The 24,412-nt window shown below is 46.4% G+C and overlaps 1 protein-coding gene across 3 annotated transcripts in view; it reads left to right on the forward strand.

The window, feature by feature from the left end:
• Positions 1 to 21,380, forward strand: part of COBL (cordon-bleu WH2 repeat protein) — a 305,079-nt gene extending 283,699 nt beyond the window's left edge. For all 3 annotated transcript variants that reach the window (XM_066584546.1, XM_066584547.1, XM_066584545.1), the window contains 4 exons: positions 915 to 2,941; positions 3,423 to 3,530; positions 6,295 to 6,540; positions 19,959 to 21,380. In XM_066584546.1, the coding sequence (XP_066440643.1) occupies positions 915 to 2,941; positions 3,423 to 3,530; positions 6,295 to 6,540; positions 19,959 to 19,985 (2,408 nt within the window). In that variant the 3' untranslated portion in view covers positions 19,986 to 21,380. The remainder of the gene's footprint in view (positions 1 to 914; positions 2,942 to 3,422; positions 3,531 to 6,294; positions 6,541 to 19,958) is intronic.
• The last annotated feature ends 3,032 nt before the right edge of the window (positions 21,381 to 24,412 follow it).

Genomic DNA, 24,412 nt, shown 5'->3' on the forward strand with positions numbered 1-24,412 from the left:
AAAGAGGGGAATTCAATGTGATTTCACATATATCCCTGATAGAAGAATAACTGTCATTATGGATATATATATATATTGGGATAAGGCTGTTGCTGTTCATTCAAGAATGCATGACTAGGAAGAAGTCACTCGAGCTGATCACATGGGTTACTCTACAGGTAGCCCCGCCCACCCAGGTGGAAGGATCATCAAGTACAGGGCATTGTAGCCAGCTGTACCTGAGAGGGCGGAGTTACCATAAAGTAGCCCATGTGACCAGCAGACAGATAATGTAGTTGCAAGGACCGTTGGATACCGATCATGTGACTGGGGGATCATAAAGAAATGTAAAACTTAATCCTATGTTTAAATGACTCTAATCGGACAACAGAAGCAGTGAAATGTTTTCAGCTAACCGACAACCCATTTAATTTGTACAGACTTTGGGAAGGGGGGGGGGGCATGACCAAAATGTCTAAATCTGTTACCGCATTAGATGAGGTTCAGGAAGGAAGAGTTTAAATAAGAACTAACCACAAGGAGACGTAATCTGAAATGAGTTGTGGGAGAGATCAGAAGCAATGTCCGAAAATATACTTTTACTGTAAGACCAGTAGATGCTTGGAGAGCGCCTCCAGCAGGTCACGTGGCTGCAGAATCAGCAGGAAGTGGATATAACATGGAATAGATCGAGTCTAGAAGAAAGACGTATAGGAAATAATAGTAAGGGCCACTAGATGGGCCGTGTGACCGTTACTGTCAGCCTTAATGGGGTGACTGACGATATCAAGACAGCTAAAGGTTGTGTATCTACATGAGGACCTTCACTGCTGTACTTCAACTTTCATAAGGTCCCAGAAATAGGCAATACGTTTACGGATTTAGAATGTGACCTGCTTGTATTGACTAGTGGAGTAATTCTATTTACTTTACAGACATGGAGGATGGAGACGTTGGAGAGAGCAGTCATATTGGTGCTCGATCAAGCCCTGTGGGAGAAGAGTCGAGTCATTATAATGACTCCGGGGACCACAATGCGGCTGTTCCTGTGACGGTTATAGATGCGATTCCAGAAATGTACACGTTAAAGTACAATACACACAACATTGCGCCTGTGAAGGAATACAACACAATACAACAGTCTGCTGACACTGATAACACTCGAGGAGTTGATGTACTTCCAGAAGTAGAGAAACCAAAACATATCAATAGTATAACATACAAAAGTCATCAATCTGTTTCACAAGAAGTGAAATCTGAATATGTGCAAAATCCCTATGCATCAAGTCTAACTGACTCCATTATTAATGCACCTCAGAAGCAATACACTGCTAAGGAAAGTCTATCATCTGATATAGTAATAGCTGCTCCTTCCATCAAAGTATCACAAGAAGCCAGACCAACCAAAGAAATACCCGCCATCATGCCAGAACACAAAGAGTCCACTAAACCGGTGCTGTGGCGTCAGCAGACATACGAACCCAAAGTCGGCATGACTACTTTCACGGTTGTTCCACCCAAACGAGATATAAAACAATATGACCGAGACGTTTCCCTTTCAAGCAGTGCCATCAAGATAGATGATCTGGGGAATCTAATAAGCCCCCAGTCTTCATTTGATAAACACCATGTACAAGATGCCTTCGCTAATGACACGGAGGGGAGTCTTCTGGAGAAGCCTCTTTTGGAAAGAGCTAAAGAGTTCTGGAGATCAAGTTCTATGGAATCGCAAGCTGTGGAATCAAAAGAACCAACTGTCAAAAAGCTGGCCCCCATGAAAAGTTATAAGCCAAATCAAGCGTCAGACAATAAAGTCAGTTCGACGTCATTTATGGGTTTAGGCCAACAGATGCCCGCTAATAAGGTAAATGACGCTCATAAACCGATGCTAACAAGATCAGCGGCTTCTCAGGAAAGGATGATTATAGTGGAAAATACAAGCAGGGGAAGAACGGAAGTGTCGTTGGCAAGACCAGCTGCTTCTAGCAAATCTAATGGAATCCAGCATTGGAACTCTGCAAAAGGCGAAAACATGACCATTATTGAGAGCACAGGTAAGGGGAAAGCTGACCTGCAAGCTGCAGGTAATGACAGGCCTAATGGATCACAAAGGACCAAACCGGCTCAGTTGTTGACTGCTTCACAAGAAAAAGTGATCATTATTGAGCAGCCGAACCAGGAGAGGAATGATCTGTCATTTCTGAAATCCTCTAAGCGAACATCTAGCCAATATGTTGCATCTGCTATAACCAAGTATGTAGAACCGCTAAATAACAAATCCATTCAAACTTCAGTGGCCAAACTGGATACAAATGTACAGAACAGGAGCAACTCTTCAAAAAGCAATGGAGACTTTGTAGCACAGGAGCCAAAAGCAGAAGTTAAAACGATGAATCCGCAAGAGATAAGTGTAGATGTGAAGAACAGTTTCATCACCAGTAATGGCCAACCAATGTCTGCAGGTCTCCAAGTGGAGCCGACGACTAAAGTACATTCTGATTCCGAGCAATTTACTGCTATTAAAAGGGGGAAATCCTTGTCTGAGCAGAATGGATTCAGTGGATCACAAAGCATTCTGAGAAGTACGACTGTAACTAAACGGACAAACATACATTCTGCGCCTCCAGCTGAGCCTTACGCTGCTTCTCGACCAATATCTGGCCTGCCGTCCAATGCCTTCTTAAAAGCTGTCAGAGAAAAGTCTGTTAAGATAGAACAAGCCAATTCACTTCTCCCCATAAGATCAGCACCCGCTACTGCAGGGACCCACGAGAATGTGGATGTTATACCCTCGACAGTCATTGATGAACCAGACAGTCCCGGCAGCAGTAATATTTTTGGACCTAAGGCAAGATTCCGACCAGTTTCACAGAAGCCTATGCAGAAGGATACCTCTCTCCATAGTGCCCTAATGGGAGCCATTCAGTCCGGGGAAGGCAAAGAAAAGCTTCGGAAAATTCAGGTAATCCATTGTTTATTGTAGGATCTCCGGCTTCAATCTATCTTTTAATAAGACATACATATAACGCAAATGTAAAAACACTTGTTGAAGTCTATGTAGGACGTAGCAGTCCGCTCAATGATCTGGAATCCAGATATTACTAACATTTCAGAATTACTCCTCCCTTGTGGCCATATTCACCACTATGATCTTGTGGGTTAACTAAACGTGATCATATCATCAGATCCTGATATGTTAATGACGTTGGGGAAGAAGGTGATCTTCCATCACGGCCGTGGACAGGGGGTCTAGTCTTAGCAATAAATCAGCCACCAGTTGTCATATTGTCTATGAAGTCTAGACCATTAAAGGAGAAACCACCTGAGATCCACTATGTGATCAAAGCGCTTTACATTTTGACTCAATTTTCCAAAAAAATCTATTTGTTTTATTGATCTGCAAGTCTAATGTCATTGTGACCAAACTGATGTGTTTACATTAGAGCTCCCCGACGGACGGAGGAGAAAGGAGGCTTGCTGAGCCGGAGAATGAAAGATCTGCATTACTTTCAGCCATTCGAGCTCATAATGGCATATCAAGACTTAAGAAGGTAAGTGGTGGCGCCGATCCCTGCAGCGTTACCGTAACTGCTGCATTTACAGCCATGCTACAAAGAATCTGCCGCAGTGTTTCATGTAGGCGAGTCAATAGCTGTAAAATGCAGTGATCACTGCTAAAGGGTCTCGCTAGGATGACCTTCCTTAAGGAAGTAAAAGGGCTATTCTGACAATAGGTAATAATCTCTCGACTAGATTGGTGATAACTGCTGGATGAGACTTCAGCCAAACAAGTGCGCAGTCGATTCAAAGTCTGTGGGAGTGATGGCAATAGAGTACAGAACTCCGCTTATACCCCTTTAGGGCTCATCCCCACGGGCGTTACGGCATACGCCTGCAGAATTATGCCGCGGGAGTACCACTATTAAAAACATGATGGTGCCTGCGAGTGATCGCGGATTTCCGCAGTCTCCATTAATATGCTATATCCGTAAATCCGCGTCAAATAGAACATGCCGCAATTTATTTCCCACTGCGGAAATCTGCGTTAGAATTCCCCAAGTGAGCGTTGGCAGGCACAACGTTATTAGGTTCAGTAGAATCTATTAGCTGCAGAATTCTCGCGTGGATTTCCGCCGCGGTAAACGCAGTAGGATTCCGTCCTGGGGCGTTCACCCCTAAGGAAGCAGACGATTATTATATGTAGAGTGTATCAGTAGCTGAGAAGATGCTGCACAGGGTTCATAAAGTGGCCATGCTCTAAGCATCCCCCAATCTGCAGCGTACTAATGTATCGCATTACGTTGGGTTTCATTGCAATAGATTTGTACAGAAACGTTCTTAATCTGTATCGATGCAAAAATAGAATAAAGATCTCTAATGAGATGCAGTGTCCGTGCTTCGAGTCGGCGCAGGGTCCCACACCGGCCAGAATTAGGAAACTGGACGCACCGCAAGCCGCAGTATTCCACACCAAATCCAGAGGTTACCTGCAAATTGTAATGCGGAATTGAAAATGGCTTTAAATTTGGGCACGTGTGTGAATGTTAATAGGGGATCTTTCCCACGGAGCGGAACTGGGGCGCACGACACATCCAAACCCGCAGCCATTCCCATCAACATTCGCAGTGAGATCTGTGGATTTTGCCATGGAATTTCCCAGCTGCGGATTTGGACGTGTCGTGCGCCCCTGTTCCGTCCCGTGGGAAAGGTCCCTTATTACCATTTACAGATGGGCCCAAATTGGGCTAAGGACGTAAATTTCTCATGAAATCTATTCAATACAATATCTTGACAGGCTGCAATTTAGATGCAACCCCCGGGCCGCCACAATGCAGACGTAAGGCATGTTGATTGCAGCGATATGTCTGCCTTGTGTATCTGTGAGGTAGTCTGTTAGAAAGTTACATCTTATCAGTAGCAGCACACATGCAGGACTGCATAAAGAGGTCCTAGATATTCATGGGCTGAAGACTAAAGGCCCATTTACATGCAACGATTATCGCTCCAAATTTGGTCAAACGACCGCAGGTGAGCGATCATCCTTGCATGTAAACGCTGCCATTATTTACTTTTCCTCTGAATGAGGATTTTAAGGTGAGCTTGAAAACCATTGTTCAGCCGAAGAGAAGATAACAGGGACCGCACGCTGTGTTCTTCACGGGAGTCAGAGATTGCTTTGTATTCTGCCAACAGCCCATGTGAGAACAAAGGAGCTGTGTGCAGAGCTCAGAGCACATGCTGTGCTCTGCAAACAGCTTCCAGAGGCCCTTTAACACGCAAATGAAGCTGATAAAGTGTTAATGGACATTAGTGTCCATTAACACTTTACGCAAAATGATTGCTAAAACTGTCAGTCTTTCAATTGTTTTAAATATTGTTTAGCTAAGGCAATATCAGCGCTGTTACTGATAAAATGTAGGTTTCTGACAAACTATTTCACAGCAGACATATCACTTCAATTGGCATGTCTGTCACTGCCTTATGCCTGCGCTCAAAAAGGGTGGCATAAAGGTGGTGAGAGATTCCCTTTAATGAGAAGCGTTGTACGTATGAGGCACAGGTTCAGCAGCACTGTGAGAGGCGGCGGAAATGCTGCACCCAGTGATGGAGAGGTGGAGATAACACTACAGCCAGTAGGGGACAGTTTGATAGGCTTCTCTCTCAGTCCTCTCTGGTACCTACCCAGTCTCCCACTGTAAGAGAACACGGGCTGCAGCAGCGGTCATGTGACTATGTTGTCGCAGCAGATACTCCGCCTCTTCCAGGACAGGCAGTATCTTTGCAGAGTGCAGGCTTATGGCAGAAGCAGGGCAGGGCTGATTTTGGTGACGGTCCCAGGCTGTATGCCCTGGGTGCCCTGCCTATAATTCCTCTGTACATGTGTCTCTGTTTTCGGTTGACTAGATAGCGCATGCTACTAATAAAGCCCTTATTTAGTTGCATCCGATGTCCTTGAGACTCCGCCTGATTGTCAAATGTGCGCTTTTATGATGTATTCAGGGAATGTCGGCATGTAAATATAGTGTTTAACTGCTCGTGGATACAAAGTCCTGCATGTAATGCAGAAGAATGTATTTCAGTTTCTACATTTCATGCAAAGATCCGTGAAGATCTGAAAGGAAATAAAAGTAGTAAATGCTGGATGCGTGCGAGGGAGTAGGAGCAGCGGTCCTAGAATACATGATGGGTACAGATCTGTAGACCTGCGTGGGTAGAAGCGCTGTTTATATGGTCCCCACTCAAGTAGTAGAAGCCAATAACACTGCTTTGTAGGTGTCCGGGTACATTCATGCTCTGTTTGTGAATTCCATCCAGGTTCCTTCTGCTGCATCTGAGGAGCTGCAGACATTAAGGAGGAAAGAAACGTTGCAGCAAGATCATGAATTTGTGACAAGAGCTTCAGTTCCTTCAGCGCCGTTCCCTCCACCTCCTGCGCCGCCACCAGCTGTAGCGCCCGCAGCACCCAAGTCACCAGCAGTCTCTTTAAACAGTCCAGTGAATGCAAGAGATGCTCTGCTGGAAGCCATTCGCTCCGGCGCCGGCGCCTCCAGATTAAAGAAGGTACGGATTGTCAAAGAGTTACTTCTCAGTGAAAGTCTGACCCAATTCTGGTCTGTGAGTCTCCCAGATGATCAAAGTGAATGACCGCCTTAATACTAGTTTGTATTTATAATCTAGGTAGGTTCTAAATACTTTATGGTGGTTCGCGCTTCACATTGTCTGCATAGACCCAGCGAGATCCAGATGTTATACAGTATTATGCTGGAAGCTCTGAAGCTCCTTCTAGATAGAAAGGTCTACCGCCTAATAGGGCTTATTCACATGGGTGTGTTTCTCAGACAGCCCCGGACACCCCTGCATGTGTTGTCTGATCAGCACGGACAGTGCACCCTGCAGGTGGGCAGAAGACATGCAGCGATCACTGATTCCTTAAGAAGGGTTGTGTGTAGCCTCACAGCCTAGAATAGGTCCGTGGGCTGTGCGTGGAATATACACACGTGGACTGAAACTGCGTCCTATGGCTTCACAGGCTCAGGGGAAAGCTGCATGTGAAAATACCGATTATGCATCTGCAACACGGAGCTTTTCTTTTACACTTTGTTCTCTTTTGCTATACATTGGATTAGTTTTTGTTATAGTCAATTTAATTATCCGTCTTTGTTGCATTTTTCTTCGTAAAGGACTAATTTATTTCACTCAGTTTTTGTAATGTTGCAGAAATGCAGATACTAAAAAAATAAACAAAACATTTAATACATCTTAATGGGGTACAGCCAGGGAAAAGTGAGATGGAAAAAGACCTGGGGGTACTAGTGGACTATAGACTAAACTGGAGTAAACAATGCCAGTCAGCTGCTGCAAAAGCTAATAAAGTCTTGGGGTGCAGTAAAAGAGGTATAGGGGCGAAGGACGAGAACATTATCCTTCCACTATATAAGGCACTTGTCAGACCTCACATGGAATACTGTGTACAATTCTGGTCACCGGTGCTCAGGAAAGATGTTACAGTGCTGGAGGGGGTTCAAAGGAGGGCAACTAAACTAATACATGGAATGAAGGGACTGGAATACCCAGAGAGGCACCAAAACTGGGATTATTCACCCCGTAAAACAGACGGCTAAGGGGCGACCAAATAACTCTGTATAAATACATGAGGGGACGATACAAGGATCTCTGCCAGGATCTGTTTATACCCAGGACTGCGACGGTAACAAGAGAGCATCTGCTACGTCTAGAGGAAAGCAGGTTTCATCACCAACACAGAAAAGGGTTCTTTACTGTAAGAGCAGTGAGACTGTGGAACTCTCTGCCTGAGGACGTGGTGATGTAAACCACCTTCATGTATAAACCATAGAGGACTTTAAAAGGGGACTTGATGTCTTTCTGTGATATTACAGGATATAAATCTTAGGTTAATTATTAATCCGGGTATACAGGCAGGTAGGAACTATTAGGGGTTGATCCAGGGAACAGTCTGATTGCCATTAGGGAGTCGGGAAGGAATTTTTCCCCAAAAGGGCTATTTGGCTTCTGCCTCTTGGGGTTTTTCGCCTTCCTCTCGATCAACAACTTAGGAGGATAGACAGGCTGGACTAGATGGACATTGTCTTCATTCAGCCTTACAAACTATGTTACTATGTTACTATCTCAGATCAATGCAGCTGCTTTTAAAAATTCAAGCTATTGACTACTTTGGGCCAAAACCCATATGGATCTGTCAGAATGTGATACAGATTGACAAGACATATGCAAAATAAACTTATGTATAAACCACCTCCGTATATAAACCCCCTCCATGTATAAACCATCTCCATGTATAAACCACCTCCGTATATAAACCACCTCCATGTATAAACCACCTCCATGTATAAACCCCCTCCGTATATAAACCACCTCCGTATATAAACCACCTCCATGTATAAACCACCTCCATGTATAAACCACTTCCGTGTATAAACCACCTCCATGTATAAACCACCTCCATGTATAAACCATCTCCATGTATAAACCATCTCCATGTATAAACCACCTCCGTACATAAACCACCTCCATGTATAAACCCCCTCCATGTATAAACCACCTCCATGTATAAACCCCCTCCATGTATAAACCACCACCATGTATAAACCACCACCATGTATAAACCACCACCATGTATAAACCACCTCCATGTATAAACCACCTCCATGTATAAACCACCTCCGTACATAAACCCCCTCCATGTATAAACCCCCTCCATGTATAAACCACCTCCATGTATAAACCCCCTCCATGTATAAACCACCACCATGTATAAACCACCACCATGTATAAACCACCTCCATGTATAAACCACCTCCATGTATAAACCCCCTCCATGTATAAACCCCCTCCATGTATAAACCAGCTCCATCTATAAACCAGCTCCATGTATAAACCACCTTCATGTATAAACCACCTTCATGTATATGTATAACCCACCTCCATGTATAAACCACCTCCATGTATAAACCACCTCCATGTATAACCCACCTCCATGTATAAACCACCTCCATGTATAAACCACCACCATGTATAAACCACCTCCATGTATAAACCACCTCCATGTATAAACCACATCCGTACATAAACCATCTCCATGTATAAACCATCTCCATGTATAAACCACCTCCATGTATAAACCACCACCATGTATAAACCACCTCCATGTATAAACCCCCTCCATGTATAAACCCCCTCCATGTATAAACCACATCCGAACATAAACCATCTCCATATATAAACCATCTCCATGTATAAACCACCTTCATGTATAAACCACCTTCATTTATAAACCACCTCCATGTATAAACCACCATCATGTATAAACCACCACCATGTATAAACCCCCTCCATGTATAAACCCCCTCCATGTATAAACCACCTCCATGTATAAACCACCCCCATGTATAAACCACCCCCATGTATAACCCAACTCCATGTATAAACCACCCCCATGTATAAACCACCCCCATGTATAACCCACCTCCATGTATAAACCACCTCCATGTATAAACCACCTCCATGTATAAACCATCTCCATGTATAAACCACTTCCATGTATAAACCATCTCCATGTATAAACCATCTCCATGTATAAACCATCTCCATGTATAAACCACTTCCGTGTATAAACCACTTCCGTGTATAAACCATCTCCGTGTATAAACCATCTCCGTGTATAAACCACTTCCGTGTATAAACCACTTCCGTGTATAAACCACTTCCGTGTATAAACCATCTCCGTGTATAAACCATCTCCGTGTATAAACCATCTCCGTGTATAAACCATCTCCATGTATAAACCATCTCCATGTATAAACTATCTCCATGTATAAACCACCTCCATGTATAAACCACCACCATGTATAAACCACCTCCATGTATAAACCACCACCATGTATAAACCACCACCATGTATAAACCACCACCATGTATAAACCACCACCATGTATGAACCACCTCCATGTATAAACCACCTCCATGTATATGTATAACCCACCTCCATGTAAAAACCACCTCCATTTATAAACCACCTTCATGTATAAACCACCTCCATGTATAAACCACCACCATGTATAAACCACCTCCATGTATATGTATAACCCACCTCCATTTATAAACCACCTCCATGTATAAACCACCACCATGTATAAACCACCTCCATGTATAAACCACCACCATGTATAAACCACCTCCATGTATGAACCACCTCCATGTATGAACCACCTTCATGTATAAACCACCACCATGTATAAACCACCTCCATGTATAAACCACCTCCATGTATGAACCACCTCCATGTATAAACCACCTTCATGTATATGTATAACCCACCTCCATGTAAAAACCACCTTCATGTATAAACCACCTTCATGTATAAACCACCTTCATGTATAAACCACCTTCATGTATAAACCACCTCCATGTATAAACCACCTCCATGTATAAACCACCCCATGTATAAACCACCCCCATATATAAACCACCTCCATGTATAAACCACCTCCATGTATAAACCACCTCCATGTATAAACCACCTCCATGTATAAACCACCTCCATGTATAAACCATCTCCATGTATAAACCACTTCCATGTATAAACCATCTCCATGTATAAACCACCACCATGTATAAACCACCACCATGTATAAACCACCACCATGTATAAACCACCACCATGTATAAACCACCACCGTGTATAAACCACCACCGTGTATAAACCACCACCGTGTATAAACCACCTCCATGTATAAACCACCTTCATGTATAAACCACCTTCATGTATAAACCACCTTCATGTATATGTATAACCCACCTCCATGTAAAAACCACCTCCATTTATAAACCACCTCCATGTATAAACCACCTTCATGTATAAACCACCTTCATGTATAAACCACCTTCATGTATAAACCATCTCCATGTATAAACCACCTCCATGTATAAAGCACCTCCATGTATAAAGCACCTCCATGTATAAAGCACCTCCATGTATAAACCACCTCCATGTATGAACCACCTCCATGTATAAACCACCTCCATGTATAAACCACCTCCATGTATACCCCACCTCATGTCTAAACTATTTCCATGTATAAACCACCTTCCTGTATAAACCACCTCCATGTATAAACCACCTCCATGTATAAACCACCTCCATGTATACACCACCTCCATGTATACCCCACCTCCATTTATATACCACCTCATGTCTAAACTATTTCCATGTATAAACCACCTCCGTATATAAACCACCTCCATGTATAAACCACCTCCATGTATAAACCACCTCCATGTATAAACCACCTCCATGTATAAACCACCTCCATGTATAAACCATCTCCATGTATAAACCACCTCCACGTATAAACCACCTCCACGTATAAACCACCTCCACGTATAAACCACCTCCACGTATAAACCACCTCCACGTATAAACCACCTCCACGTATAAACCACCTCCACGTATAAACCACCTCCACGTATAAACCACCTCCACGTATAAACCACCTCCACGTATAAACCACCTCCACGTATAAACCACCTCCACGTATAAACCACCTCCATGTATAAACCACCTCCATGTATAAACCACCTCCACGTATAAACCACCTCCACGTATAAACCACCTCCACGTATAAACCACCTCCACGTATAAACCATCTCCGTGCATAAACCATCTCCGTGCATAAACCACCTCCGTGCATAAACCACCTCCGTGTATAAACCACTTCCGTGTATAAACCACCTCCGTATATAAACCACCTCCGTATATAAGCCACCTCCATGTATAAACCACCTCCATGTATAAACCACCTCCGTGTATAAACCACCTCCATGTATAACCCACCTCCATGTATAAACCACCACCATGTATAAACCACCACCATGTATAACCCACCTCCATGTATAAACCACCTCATGTATAAACCATCTCCATGTATAAACCACCTCCATGTTTCTGTTTTGGCGCACGGCTGTGGTGCTACCAATGATCTTGTGTTGATCTCCTGTTTTGGTGCATGGGATGGTGCTACCAGTAATCTAGTTTTTTGGCGCAGAGCTTTAGTACTACCAGCAATCTTTTGTTGATCGCCTGTTTTGGCGCGGGCCTGTGGCGCTACCAGTAATTTTGTGTTGATTTCCTGTTTTGGCGCAGAATTGTGGCACTACCAGTGATCTTGTGTTTATCTCCTGTTTTGGCCCAGGGCGGTGGCGCTACCAGTGATCTCCTGTTTTGGCGCAGGGCTGTGGTGCTACCAGTGATCTCCTGTTTTGGCGCAGGGCTGTGGTGCTACCAGTGATCTTGTGTTTGGGTGTAGGGCTGTGGCGCTACCAGTGATCTCCTGTTTTGGCGCAGGGCTGTGGCGCTACCAGTGATCTTGTGTTTATCTCCTGTTTTGGCGCAGGGCTGTGGTGCTACCATTAATTTTGTGTTGATTTCCTATTTTGGCACAGAATTGTGGCACTACCAGTAATCTGGTGTTGATTTCCTGTTTTGGCGCAGGGCTGTGTTGCTACCAGTAATCTTGTGTTTTTGCGCAGGGCTGCGGCACTACCAGTGATCTTGTGTTTATCTCCTGTTTTGGCGCAGGGCTGTGGCGCTACCAGTGATCTAGTGTTTTGGCGCAGGGCTGTGGCGCTACCATTAATCTTGTGTTTTGGCGCAGGGCTGTGGCACTACCAGTGATCTCCTGTTTTGGCGCAGGGCTGTGGCGCTACCAGTGATCTTGTGTTTTGGCGCAGGGCTGTGGCGCTTCCAGTGATCTCCTGTTTTGGCGCAGGGCTGGGGTGTTACCAGTGATCTTGTGTTTTGCCGCAGGGCTGTGGTGCTACCAGTGATCTTGTGTTTATCTCCTGTTTTGGCGCAGGGCTGTGGCGCTACCAGTGATCTCATGTTTTGGCGCAGGGCTGTGGCGCTTCCAGTGATCTAGTGTTTTGGCGCAGGGCTGTGGCACTTCCAGTGATCTAGTGTTTTGGCGCAGGGCTGTGGCGCTACCAGTGATCTCCTGTTTTGGCCCAGGGCTGTGGCGCTTCCAGTGATCTAGTGTTTTGGCGCAGGGCTGTGGCGCTACCAGTGATCTCCTGTTTTGGCGCAGGGCTGTGGCGCTACCAGTGATCTCCTGTTTTGGCGCAGGGCTGTGGCGCTACCAGTGATCTCCTGTTTTGGCGCAGGGCTGTTGCGCTACCAGTGATCTCCTGTTTTGGCGCAGGGCTGTTGCGCTACCAGTGATCTCCTGTTTTGGCGCAGGGCTGTTGCGCTACCAGTGATCTCCTGTTTTGGCGCAGGGCTGTTGCGCTACCAGTGATCTCCTGTTTTGACGCAGGGCTGTGGCGCTACCAGTGATCTCCTGTTTTGGCGCAGGGCTGTGGCGCTACCAGTGATCTCCTGTTTTGACGCAGGGCTGTGGCGCTACCAGTGATCTCCTGTTTTGGCGCAGGGCTGTGGCGCTACCAGTGATCTCCTGTTTTGGCCCAGGGCTGTGGCGCTACCAGTGATCTCCTGTTTTGGCGCAGGGCTGTTGCGCTACCAGTGATCTCCTGTTTTGGCACAGGGCTGTGGCGCTACCAGTGATCTCCTGTTTTGGCCCAGGGCTGTGGCGCTACCAGTGATCTCCTGTTTTGGAGCAGGGCTGTGGCGCTACCAGTGATCTCCTGTTTTGGCACAGGGCTGTGGCGCTACCTGTGATCTCCTGTTTTGGCGCAGGGCTGTTGCGCTACCAGTGATCTCCTGTTTTGGCGCAGGGCTGTGGCGCTACCAGTGATCTCCTGTTTTGGCGCAGGGCTGTGGCGCTACCAGTGATCTCCTGTTTTGGCCCAGGGCTGTGGCGCTTCCAGTGATCTAGTGTTTCGGCGCAGGGCTGTGGCGCTACCAGTGATCTCCTGTTTTGGCGCAGGGCTGTGGCGCTACCAGTGATCTCCTGTTTTGGCGCAGGGCTGTTGCGCTACCAGTGATCTCCTGTTTTGGCAGAGGGCTGTTGCGCTACCAGTGATCTCCTGTTTTGGCGCAGGGCTGTTGCGCTACCAGTGATCTCCTGTTTTGGCACAGGGCTGCTGCGCTACCAGTGATCTCCTGTTTTGGCGCAGGGCTGTGGCGCTACCAGTGATCTCCTGTTTTGGCGCAGGGCTGTGGCGCTACCAGTGATCTCCTGTTTTGGCCCAGGGCTGTGGCGCTACCAGTGATCTCCTGTTTTGGCGCAGGGCTGTTGCGCTACCAGTGATCTCCTGTTTTGGCACAGGGCTGTGGCGCTACCAGTGATCTCCTGTTTTGGCCCAGGGCTGTGGCGCTACCAGTGATCTCCTGTTTTGGCGCAGGGCTGTTGCGCTACCAGTGATCTCCTGTTTTGGCGCAGGGCTGTGGCGCTACCAGTGATCTCCTGTTTTGGAGCAGGGCTGTGGCGCTACCAGTGATCTCCTGTTTTGGCGCAGGGCTGTTGCGCTACCAGTGATCTCCTGTTTTGGCGCAGGGCTGTTGCGCTACCAGTGATCTCCTGTTTTGGCACAGGGCTGCTGCGCTACCAGTGATCTCCTGTTTTGGCGCAGGGCTGTGGCGCTACCAGTGATCTCCTGTTTTGGCGCAGGGCTGTTGCGCTACCAGTGATCTCCTGTTTTGGCGCAGGGCTGTGGCGCTACCAGTGATCTCCTGTTTTGGCGCAGGGCTGTGGCGCTACCAGTGATCTCCTGTTTTGGAGCAGGGCTGTGGCGCTACCAGTGATCTCCTGTTTTGGCACAGGGCTGTGGCGCTACCAGTGATCTCCTGTTTTGGCGCAGGGCCGTTGCGCTACCAGTGATCTCCTGTTTTGGCGCAGGGCTGTGGCGCTACCAGTGATCTCCTGTTTTGGCGCAGGGCTGTGGCGCTAACAGTGATCTCCTGTTTTGGCGTAGGGCTGTGGCGCTACCAGTGATCTCCTGTTTTGGCGCAGGGCTGTGGCGCTACCAGTGATCTCCTGTTTTGGAGCAGGGCTGTGGCGCTACCAGTGATCTCCTGTTTTGGCACAGGGCTGTGGCGCTACCAGTGATCTCCTGTTTTGGCGCAGGGCTGTTGCGCTACCAGTGATCTCCTGTTTTGGCGCAGGGCTGTGGCGCTACCAGTGATCTCCTGTTTTGGCACAGGGCTGTGGCGCTACCAGTGATCTCCTGTTTTGGCGCAGGGCTGTGGCGCTACCAGTGATCTCCTGTTTTAGCGCAGGGCTGTGGCGCTAACAGTGATCTCCTGTTTTGGTGTAGGGCTGTGGCGCTACCAGTGATCTCCTGTTTTGGCGCAGGGCTGTGGCGCTACCAGTGATCTCCTGTTTTGGCGCAGGGCTGTGGCGCTACCAGTGATCTCCTGTTTTGGCGCAGGGCTGTGGCGCTACCAGTGATCTCCTGTTTTGGCGCAGGGCTGCTGCGCTACCAGTGATCTCCTGTTTTGGCGCAGGGCTGTGGCGCTACCAGTGATCTCCTGTTTTGGCGCAGGGCTGTTGCGCTACCAGTGATCTCCTGTTTTGGCGCAGGGCTGTGGCGCTACCAGTGATCTCCTGTTTTGGAGCAGGGCTGTGGCGCTACCAGTGATCTCCTGTTTTGGCGCAGGGCTGTTGCGCTACCAGTGATCTCCTGTTTTGGCGCAGGGCTGTTGCGCTACCAGTGATCTCCTGTTTTGGCACAGGGCTGCTGCGCTACCAGTGATCTCCTGTTTTGGCGCAGGGCTGTGGCGCTACCAGTGATCTCCTGTTTTGGCGCAGGGCTGTTGCGCTACCAGTGATCTCCTGTTTTGGCGCAGGGCTGTGGCGCTACCAGTGATCTCCTGTTTTGGCGCAGGGCTGTGGCGCTACCAGTGATCTCCTGTTTTGGAGCAGGGCTGTGGCGCTACCAGTGATCTCCTGTTTTGGCACAGGGCTGTGGCGCTACCAGTGATCTCCTGTTTTGGCGCAGGGCCGTTGCGCTACCAGTGATCTCCTGTTTTGGCGCAGGGCTGTGGCGCTACCAGTGATCTCCTGTTTTGGCGCAGGGCTGTGGCGCTAACAGTGATCTCCTGTTTTGGCGTAGGGCTGTGGCGCTACCAGTGATCTCCTGTTTTGGCGCAGGGCTGTGGCGCTACCAGTGATCTCCTGTTTTGGCGCAGGGCTGTGGCGCTACCAGTGATCTCCTGTTTTGGCGCAGGGCTGTGGCGCTACCAGTGATCTCCTGTTTTGGCGCAGGGCTGCTGCGCTACCAGTGATCTCCTGTTTTGGCGCAGGGCTGTGGCGCTACCAGTGATCTCCTGTTTTGGCGCAGGGCTGTGGCGCTACCAGTGATCTCCTGTTTTGGCGCAGGGCTGTACTCTGATTTTGAACGCACTTTATTACAATTGTCTTTATGCTTGAGCAATCAAACTCTTAGTCCCTTTGAAGTTTGTTGTCCGGCTCTGACAGATCGTATAACTTATAACTTCAGCTGCAGCAATTAGTTTATGTTGGATTGAAGAGCCAAACAAAGAACCCCAAATTGAATGAGGTAGTAATTAATTTATTTTATTGCAAGGGTTTGAAAATCCGTAAAGTGACTAACATTATACTTTAACCCTTTAGCACAAAATGTTTTCCTTCTGCAGGATCGGCACGATGTAGCTAATGCCAAGCGTCCTTAGTGTATGGCGCTGACATGGGAGCAGAGCTGGTCTGGCAGTATTCGCAGCAGATGTCTAATATGGTATACAGCTGACGCTCTGCTGCCACAGCTAGGATGGGCCATAACTCAGGTCCTAGTAGTTTAACCCCTCAGATGCCGTGGCCACATCATTGTAGTGGTTATACAGAGAGTTCTCACCGTCACCCCAACTCTAGGATGCTGATAACTTACCATGGCGGCTGGGGGCTAACCAAAGGCTCCCAGGTCTGTCATGTGGGAGTCTATTAAGTTTGCTGGAGTCTTAATAAGACTGTGTACAACTAGCAGGCATTGGACACTGCAGTGCAGGATTATTGCATGTCCAAGCCTCAAAAAGTAGAAAGATCTACACGGAGGACTCAAAAAGGAGCGCAGCAAATTGGAGATGTTACAATGTCTCAGCAGCAAACCCTGTTAGAGGGTGGATTGGCTTCACGTCAGCGTCCAACCTTGTACCCCCCTTAAACAGACCTTGTAACATGACGAGGAGTAGAAGGGGAGACCTGATCTGCTGCTCCAGAAGAAAAGATGATCCTGGACTGGGAAGTTAAACGTGTTTAAAGGGTTTGCAATCCATTAGATTTTACATGAAATAGTACCATTAAAAAAATACAACTCGTCCCGCAGAACGCCGTTCCCCATAAGGCCGTGTCAGCAGATACAAGGTATGGTTCGTGAAAATGGTGGGGAAAATCTAAAGTTATCCTTAACCACTATGGCCGAACATTTACAGAAACAGTTCCCATACATATACCCCTTCCTGGGGGTCCAACCATTAGGACCCCCAGAATGATGGTCCCCACATGACTGTAATGAAGTGAGTGGTAGTTGTGCAGCAGGAGCGGTGGGAGCCTCAGTGGTCAGACCCTCACTGATGGTACGGTGCGTAGGGAGCGTAGGGAGCGGCGGCACATTGTGGTACAACCGCTTTAAAGGTTTGAAGTTATTTATATAAAGAAAACAATTAATTCTCTTTTCATTTAGTCTTCAGTTTATGTAGAAAAAGAAATTGAGATTAAAATCAAGAGTCATCCATGAGGTTGAGAAATTTACATTTTAGGCAAAATCTCCCAGACCTAATAGCGGTATATTGTACAAGTGGCCGTATGTGCAGGCCCATATATATAGATAGCATTTTTTTGTATTTTAATTTTTTTTATTAAACTTTATAGGTTTTTTATTCCCACTAGGGGGCTGCACATACGGCCACTTGTACAATATACCGCTATTAGGTCTGGGAGATTTTGCCTAAAATGTAAATTATATATAGTGCATACAGTAGCTTTTTTATAGGTGTGTTCCAAACAGATGCATTTTTAACAGTATCCTCTGGTGATAAATGTTCCCCAGTGCTCAGTATTAGTGCCCCCACGCTTAGTGACAGTGCTCTCTATGCTCCCTGTCTCCCCTTGTTAAGTGATAGGCCCCACTGTATTCTAGCATTGAGTTATAGGAACTTCCTGAGGCCCTTCACTAATAGGGCCCCCTGTGCTCTTATGTTCAGAAATAGGCCTCCACTATATCCTAGCGTTGAGTGATAGGAACCCCCTGAGACCCTCCAGTAATAGGACCCCCTCTGTGCCCCGATGTTCAGTGATAGGGCCCCCTCTATCTTCCCAGTGTTGAGTGATAGGAACCCCCTGAGACCCTCCAGTAATAGGACCCCCTCTGTGCCCCGATGTTCAGTGATAGGGCCCCCTCTATCTTCCAGTGTTGAGTGATAGGAACCCCCTGAAGCCCTCCAGTAGTGAAGCCCCCATGGCCTGTGGAATTTTTTGTGCCATAACCCTGATGGAGTCTGTATGAGTCTAAAATGTCCAAGTTCTCTTCCTGAAGACACTTGAAGCAGATTTACAGGATTTTTTTTTCCTGTCAGAAACCAAAAGGATTATTTCTCAACCTACTGTATTTGCTAAATGTAGTCTCTAAATGTTGTTGGAACTTACCCTAAAATACGATAATTATAATAATTTACTGCAAGAGCTAAACAATATAAAAACCAGCTTGTCGCCGCCAGAATGTGCCGTACTGACCTATAGCGTCAGCCGAAGGCAGTGATACATGTAGGGTGCAGCTCCCAACACATGCGCTAAATGTGGGGCCCAAACAGTGTGGGAATCTGGCTTAAAGGTGTTGTCCGAGGATGCCACAATATGGCTGCCATCCGTACAGCCTGTAGACAGACAGCCCTGGACGGGAGAATGCATGTGGTGGCTGGAGGGGGCAGGTAGCATTAGGCTCCACCCTCACCTGTGGCCCCGACGCCACTGCCACCCCCCTCCCCTCCGGTCTACACATGCATCCTCACATCCATCCAAGGATTTCCACAAGCAGCTACTTTGGGATGTTTCTGTACAACCTGGACATACAGAAATATATTACAAGTGCAGCACATTTCAGAGCGTCTCATGACAGCCAAAGCAATGTACCGAGATCGGTGAAAGTGTGACTGATATGTTTAGTGGAAGGCAATGACAGGGGACATGAGATCAACAAGTCACTAAATACAATCCACGTCAAACGCCAAGAAGCTGCTGTCCTCCGGATCATTCAGATGAAGAGCGGCAGGAATCCATCGCGCCCCGTGCCGCTCATCTAGTAGACAGAAGCGGAACGATGCAGTCCTGTGATCCACAGCTAGGGGGAGTTCAGGCTTGGGAAGATTACCTGGGAAAGGCTGTAGAATGGATGTAGATGGGTAGTTGGAGGGTTGGGGCATAAGGTATCCATCATGGAGGGACTGTAATATCTCCTGTTGTGCTGATAAGGCAGGGCTCCAGATAGATGATAAGGTTGTCTTGTGCTTGGTGAACAGGCAGATCAGAGCCCTGAACCAGAGGAAGCCTTATGAGAAGGGCACAATGTCCGCATTCATGTGTTACAGTATCACTGGAGAACAGTCTGAATCTTGTCCATGGAAGTTGAGCGTTTATCTCGGCTCCCACAATCCTGTGTTCTCTGTTAACAGACTTCTGAGTCCAGCCATGTACTTCTGGCATGCTTATCCCGCAGCGCCGGGCAATATCTTGGGAGTTGGTCTGTTTCTGGAGGCTCATGTAATGCTACATTAGAGAGGCTGCGTGAAGCTTCCCTAGTTGGCGGCTTGGGTTAGAGAATCCAAACCTTCAGTGAACTTCCAGGATCTGCCGTATTCCGTTTTCTAACAACTCTGTGATGTAAGGGGTGATACATTTAGGGGTTAATGGAGGATACTTTGGGGTAACTTGACTTCCTTAGGAAGTTTACATTCCCGATCATTAGAATCTACGTTCAGCCGGTATCGGATCCATATCCTGTTGTCTACCTTAAATCTAACGATTTCTTTGTTCCAGGTCTCGGCTTCAGTGCATACCTTGTAGGACAAAGTGTTGGAAGAAGGCAGCTGTACTTACCTTGGATGCCCGGACAACGACACACTTGAGAGGTCCGGAACAGCAAGTCCGTCTTCATTATTTGTCATCTGGCCAAATTTTTTACTTAGCTTACCGTTTGAAAATAATGGTTCAAAAGGGACTCTAATGTATTGCTAGCTGCGCAGTAGATGTGCCAAGGAAGGGTTTGCCTTGAAAGACATTCAGCAATTGCCAATAAAATATTCTTGTTGGCGATAAATCCCAGAAATGAAACAATGCACCTTCTGCCGAACACAAGGCTGGCTATTTATCAGGATGGGTGATCGTCCGCGAGTCCTGCTACACATCAGACAATGGGAGGCTGTATATTATTAGATGTTAGTACCATGGAGCTATACGGGACAGCTAGTGCCCAACTGCCAATGTACAGGTCTGAGGACCGTGATGTATAGCAGGAAATTCAGAAATGTCCTCTGAGAGCCCATCTATCCATAGACAATTGGTGGGGCTCTGTGAAGAAGGCATTCTGCTTTGCACATTAGTCTTGCTTATCATTGAGATTATTGGCTAGTTTATGTTTGCACTATTTCCAGTATGGAGCCTCTTGCTTTAGTGCATATTGGCTACTAATGTCACGGACCACGAGGCCAGGGAAAATGGGGCCAGAATGTTCTAGAAATTGTTAAAGGAAGTCTGTCCCATGTGTTTTGAATGTCTGGTTACAAATGATGTGCAACTAACAAATGGATCCAACTCTTCCTTTCTTATCTTCCCGAGTGCTGAAATTTCCTGAAAATCAAGTTTTTTAGCACTTCCCACACAGTATTTAGATTATACTGATAGGCGGTTCCATTGCTCAACTTGTCCGGGACTTACGATCCCCTCCAAGCACTAATCACACCCCTAGGCTAGTGATTGATGCCTCCGGCTCAGGGAGCTTAGGCCTTCGCGCAGGTGCAGTGATGTCATTGAGTATGGAGAGACCTATGGCCGTCACTGGGCGGTGGCGCTGCTGGGGCAGTCGTTCAGTGATGTACGGCATCTCTAACTCCCCAAGCTGGAGACTTCAATCAACAGTCCAGGGGGCATGGTTAACATATGGAAGAGAGACTGAGTCCTGGAGAAGTTGAACAGTGGGACGGCCAAAAATACTGATTTTCTCAGAATTGCAGCACTGAACAATTAAAGAAAGACAGATTTGGATGTATCTGTTAGCGGCACATTAGATGTAATGAGCAGCTGGATATGCAAACTAAAGGGGACCCACTTCCTTTAAATACAACACTGCATAACAATTAGCTTTTGATCCAACTTTTTCATAATAAATGTGTTCCAGCTGTATCGTAAAACATCATTGGTTGTTAACTGGCATCTAGTGAAATAATAAAGATATAACAAGAAGCATCATCTACTATAGTATGTTGAGAGGAGGACTAAAGACGCGTTTCAGGTGTAGTTCAGGTGAGTGCTGAGATTACCACTACCAATGAGATCGGAGCCTCCAGGACTAAGAATGCCCTCAGGACGCAGCTAGAGCCCCACTGATACTGTGACAATAACTCTTATTGTATCACCGTTACGTACAATATGGCAATCTGTGTTCCACTTGTACATATTCAGAATCACTTCAATTCCCTTCAGCATTACAGTCATAAACAAAAATCATGTTTCTCCATTCCATGGAAAGATTGGGGAGGCACCAGGATGGAACAAGGGTGTATGTACCATGGAGGCCGACCATGCAGGAAGGCGGTCCAGCGCCTCAACAAGGAGCTCATTCTTATCTTGGTATGGGGCCACTGCTCTGCTCAGTAATGCTGCCTCATGCTCTGATGACTTCGTTGCCTTGCAGCCCTTGCATTAAACCAAGAAAATACTAGCTGTTTGATATTCCTTAACTACAGAAGTAGAAAAACATGTGTCCAGAAACATTGTCTACCCTTTTGTGTGTTGTCCTCTTCAAGAATTCCAGAGGAAACCAGAAATGTATTGGAAGAAAAATCAAGCAGATCAGTCAGGAAAACAAAGAAAGAATAATGTAAATAGTCTGCATTGTAATAAAATCCCACATATGGTTCACTCCAATGGAATTACAGTGTAGCTCCCCCCATTAGGAACCGAGTGGGCAGTATGTGACTAATCCCATCACCACTATATAATCAGTGTGGACTGCAGGAGATTGTGGAAGGATGGAGTTCCTGCAGGCTCAGTCTGGGGAGTCATCACTATAGCCCCTCTGATGGGAAGAATCCAGTGTTGTAGCTTGTGGGCCAGTAAATAACAATGTGAACTGCCAATACATGACCTGCAAATATGGCGCATCTCCATGGTCATAAAATAACATTAAAGCCATTTCATCTTCCTTAAATATTATTAAGAAGGAGAGCCGTACGCTTAAAAAAACATACAAAAAAGGCCGGTGGTCCTAGCACCACAAGTATCTAAAGAGTTAAACCCAATCAGTGGACCAGACGGAGGTATATACAGTATGTATGAAGCGCTGCATCTTAGCTGTCTGAACAGAAGTCTACAGCATCTTGTCTGCCAAAGGTTTCTTATATAATTTGCAAGGGAAAGCCATACCTCCTTTTTGGAAAACTGGCATAAATGGCATGAAATGTCACAAGATGTTTGCACAAGTAGGCCTTGCACCAAATTACACAACGTTTTATGCCAATGTTTCAGTAAAAAATTCTCGCCATGTTGGTTGCAGCGGCTAAATGTGTCACATTATATATTAAGACCTGTGGGGTCCATACACGTTGCTGTGAACATCCCTTTCATGTTGTGTATATATATGTATATGTGCTGCTTCAGATACTTTACTATAGCAGCCTGATGAGGAGGCCTGATGAGGAGGCCTGATGAGGAGGCCTGATGAGGAGGCCTGATGAAGAGGCCTGATGAGGAGGCCTGATGAGGAGGCCTGATGAAGAGGCCTGATGAAGAGGCCTGATGAAGAGGCCTGATGAGGAGGCCTGATGAGGAGGCCTGATGAGGAGGCCTGGGTAGTCTCACGCTCGCTGTTTATCATCTTTCATATTAGCCAATAAAAGCTCTCTTAACTACAAGATCATTTGGCTTCCCTCTCTGAGAACAAGATCCGGCTAAGACAGTACCAAACTTGTTTTTATGTTTGAGAGGAAATTTTTAGAAAGGACTTAGTTCATCCCGTCCTTCCACAAGTAGAATCTCCTGCCGCTCAGCTGCACATTAATCTATACTGATTGCATCTTGTTGATAGATGAGGAAATATTGGCCAGTAGGTCTCTTCTGGGGATCGCTACCTTCGTAGGTGGAAGTGCTTTATTCTGTGTAGTTGAGGCATATATGTGCTTCTATCGGTAATTAATAACATTTATATTATTTTACTATTTTTTTCCTTTTCCTCACTGAGATGTTTGATTTGTTCTCCAATATATTTCTGTTTTCATTTTTGATGTGTAATGGATGTTGAGCACCAAGCGTGGGTCTTCCTCTATTGCGGGGAGTCGGGGATCCCATGTAGCTATGCAATTTTTGTATTTTTTTTCTTTTTACTAATTGTATTTAGTGATGAAGCTTCCGGTTACCCTCTACTAGTCAATATTAATGGGCATCTAACCCTCTTAGCCAGGAAATGCAGCCCACCCGAGTGGTGATGAGCTTCCATCACCCTGAAGAGCTTCCATCACCCTGAAGAGCTTCCATCACCCTGAAGAGCTTCCATCACCCTGAAGAGCTTCCATCACCCTGAAGAGCTTCCATCACCCTGATGAGCTTCCATCACCCTGATGAGCTTCCTTCACCCTGATGAGCTTCCTTCACCCTGATGAGCTTCCATCACCCTGAAGAGCTTCCATCACCCTGAAGAGCTTCCATCACCCTGAAGAGCTTCCATCACCCTGAAGAGCTTCCATCACCCTGATGAGCTTCCATCCCTCTCATACGGCCGCTGTCAGGGCTCTATCCTTCACATCTATTACAAAAAGCACTAAAATGTGTGATTGACTTAGTTGCTGCGGTCTCAGGCCAGCTCTGCTTTCCTCGCCTACAAACACCATTGCCAGTCTCTGGTCTGCTTCACTCATGGAAACGGGCAGAATGTTTTCAGCTCACAGAATGTTTCAGTCTTTACTTTCAGTTACAGTGTTTTTTCCCATTAACCGCTATAGGCTGGATTTTCTGACATGTTCTCTCTAGAGACATCATACAGAGTCTTGGCTACAAGAAAATGGCCTCTTTTTCAAAAGTTAACAGTAAAATAATTTTTTTGAAAGCGACCGGACCAACTTCTCTTCACAAGGTCATCGCAGCTCCACGTTACTAAGTGCTCATTTCAAACTGTGTAAATTGAATCAAAGTGAATATTAAGGGGTCCCGTGTACCACCCATCGAATTATCTTCACACAATGTGAATCAAAGGTTTTAGTAGCATCTTAGGACCAATATAA

Source organism: Eleutherodactylus coqui, chromosome 12 (assembly GCF_035609145.1).
Source record: "Eleutherodactylus coqui strain aEleCoq1 chromosome 12, aEleCoq1.hap1, whole genome shotgun sequence".
NCBI classification, from domain to species: Eukaryota; Metazoa; Chordata; class Amphibia; order Anura; family Eleutherodactylidae; genus Eleutherodactylus; species Eleutherodactylus coqui.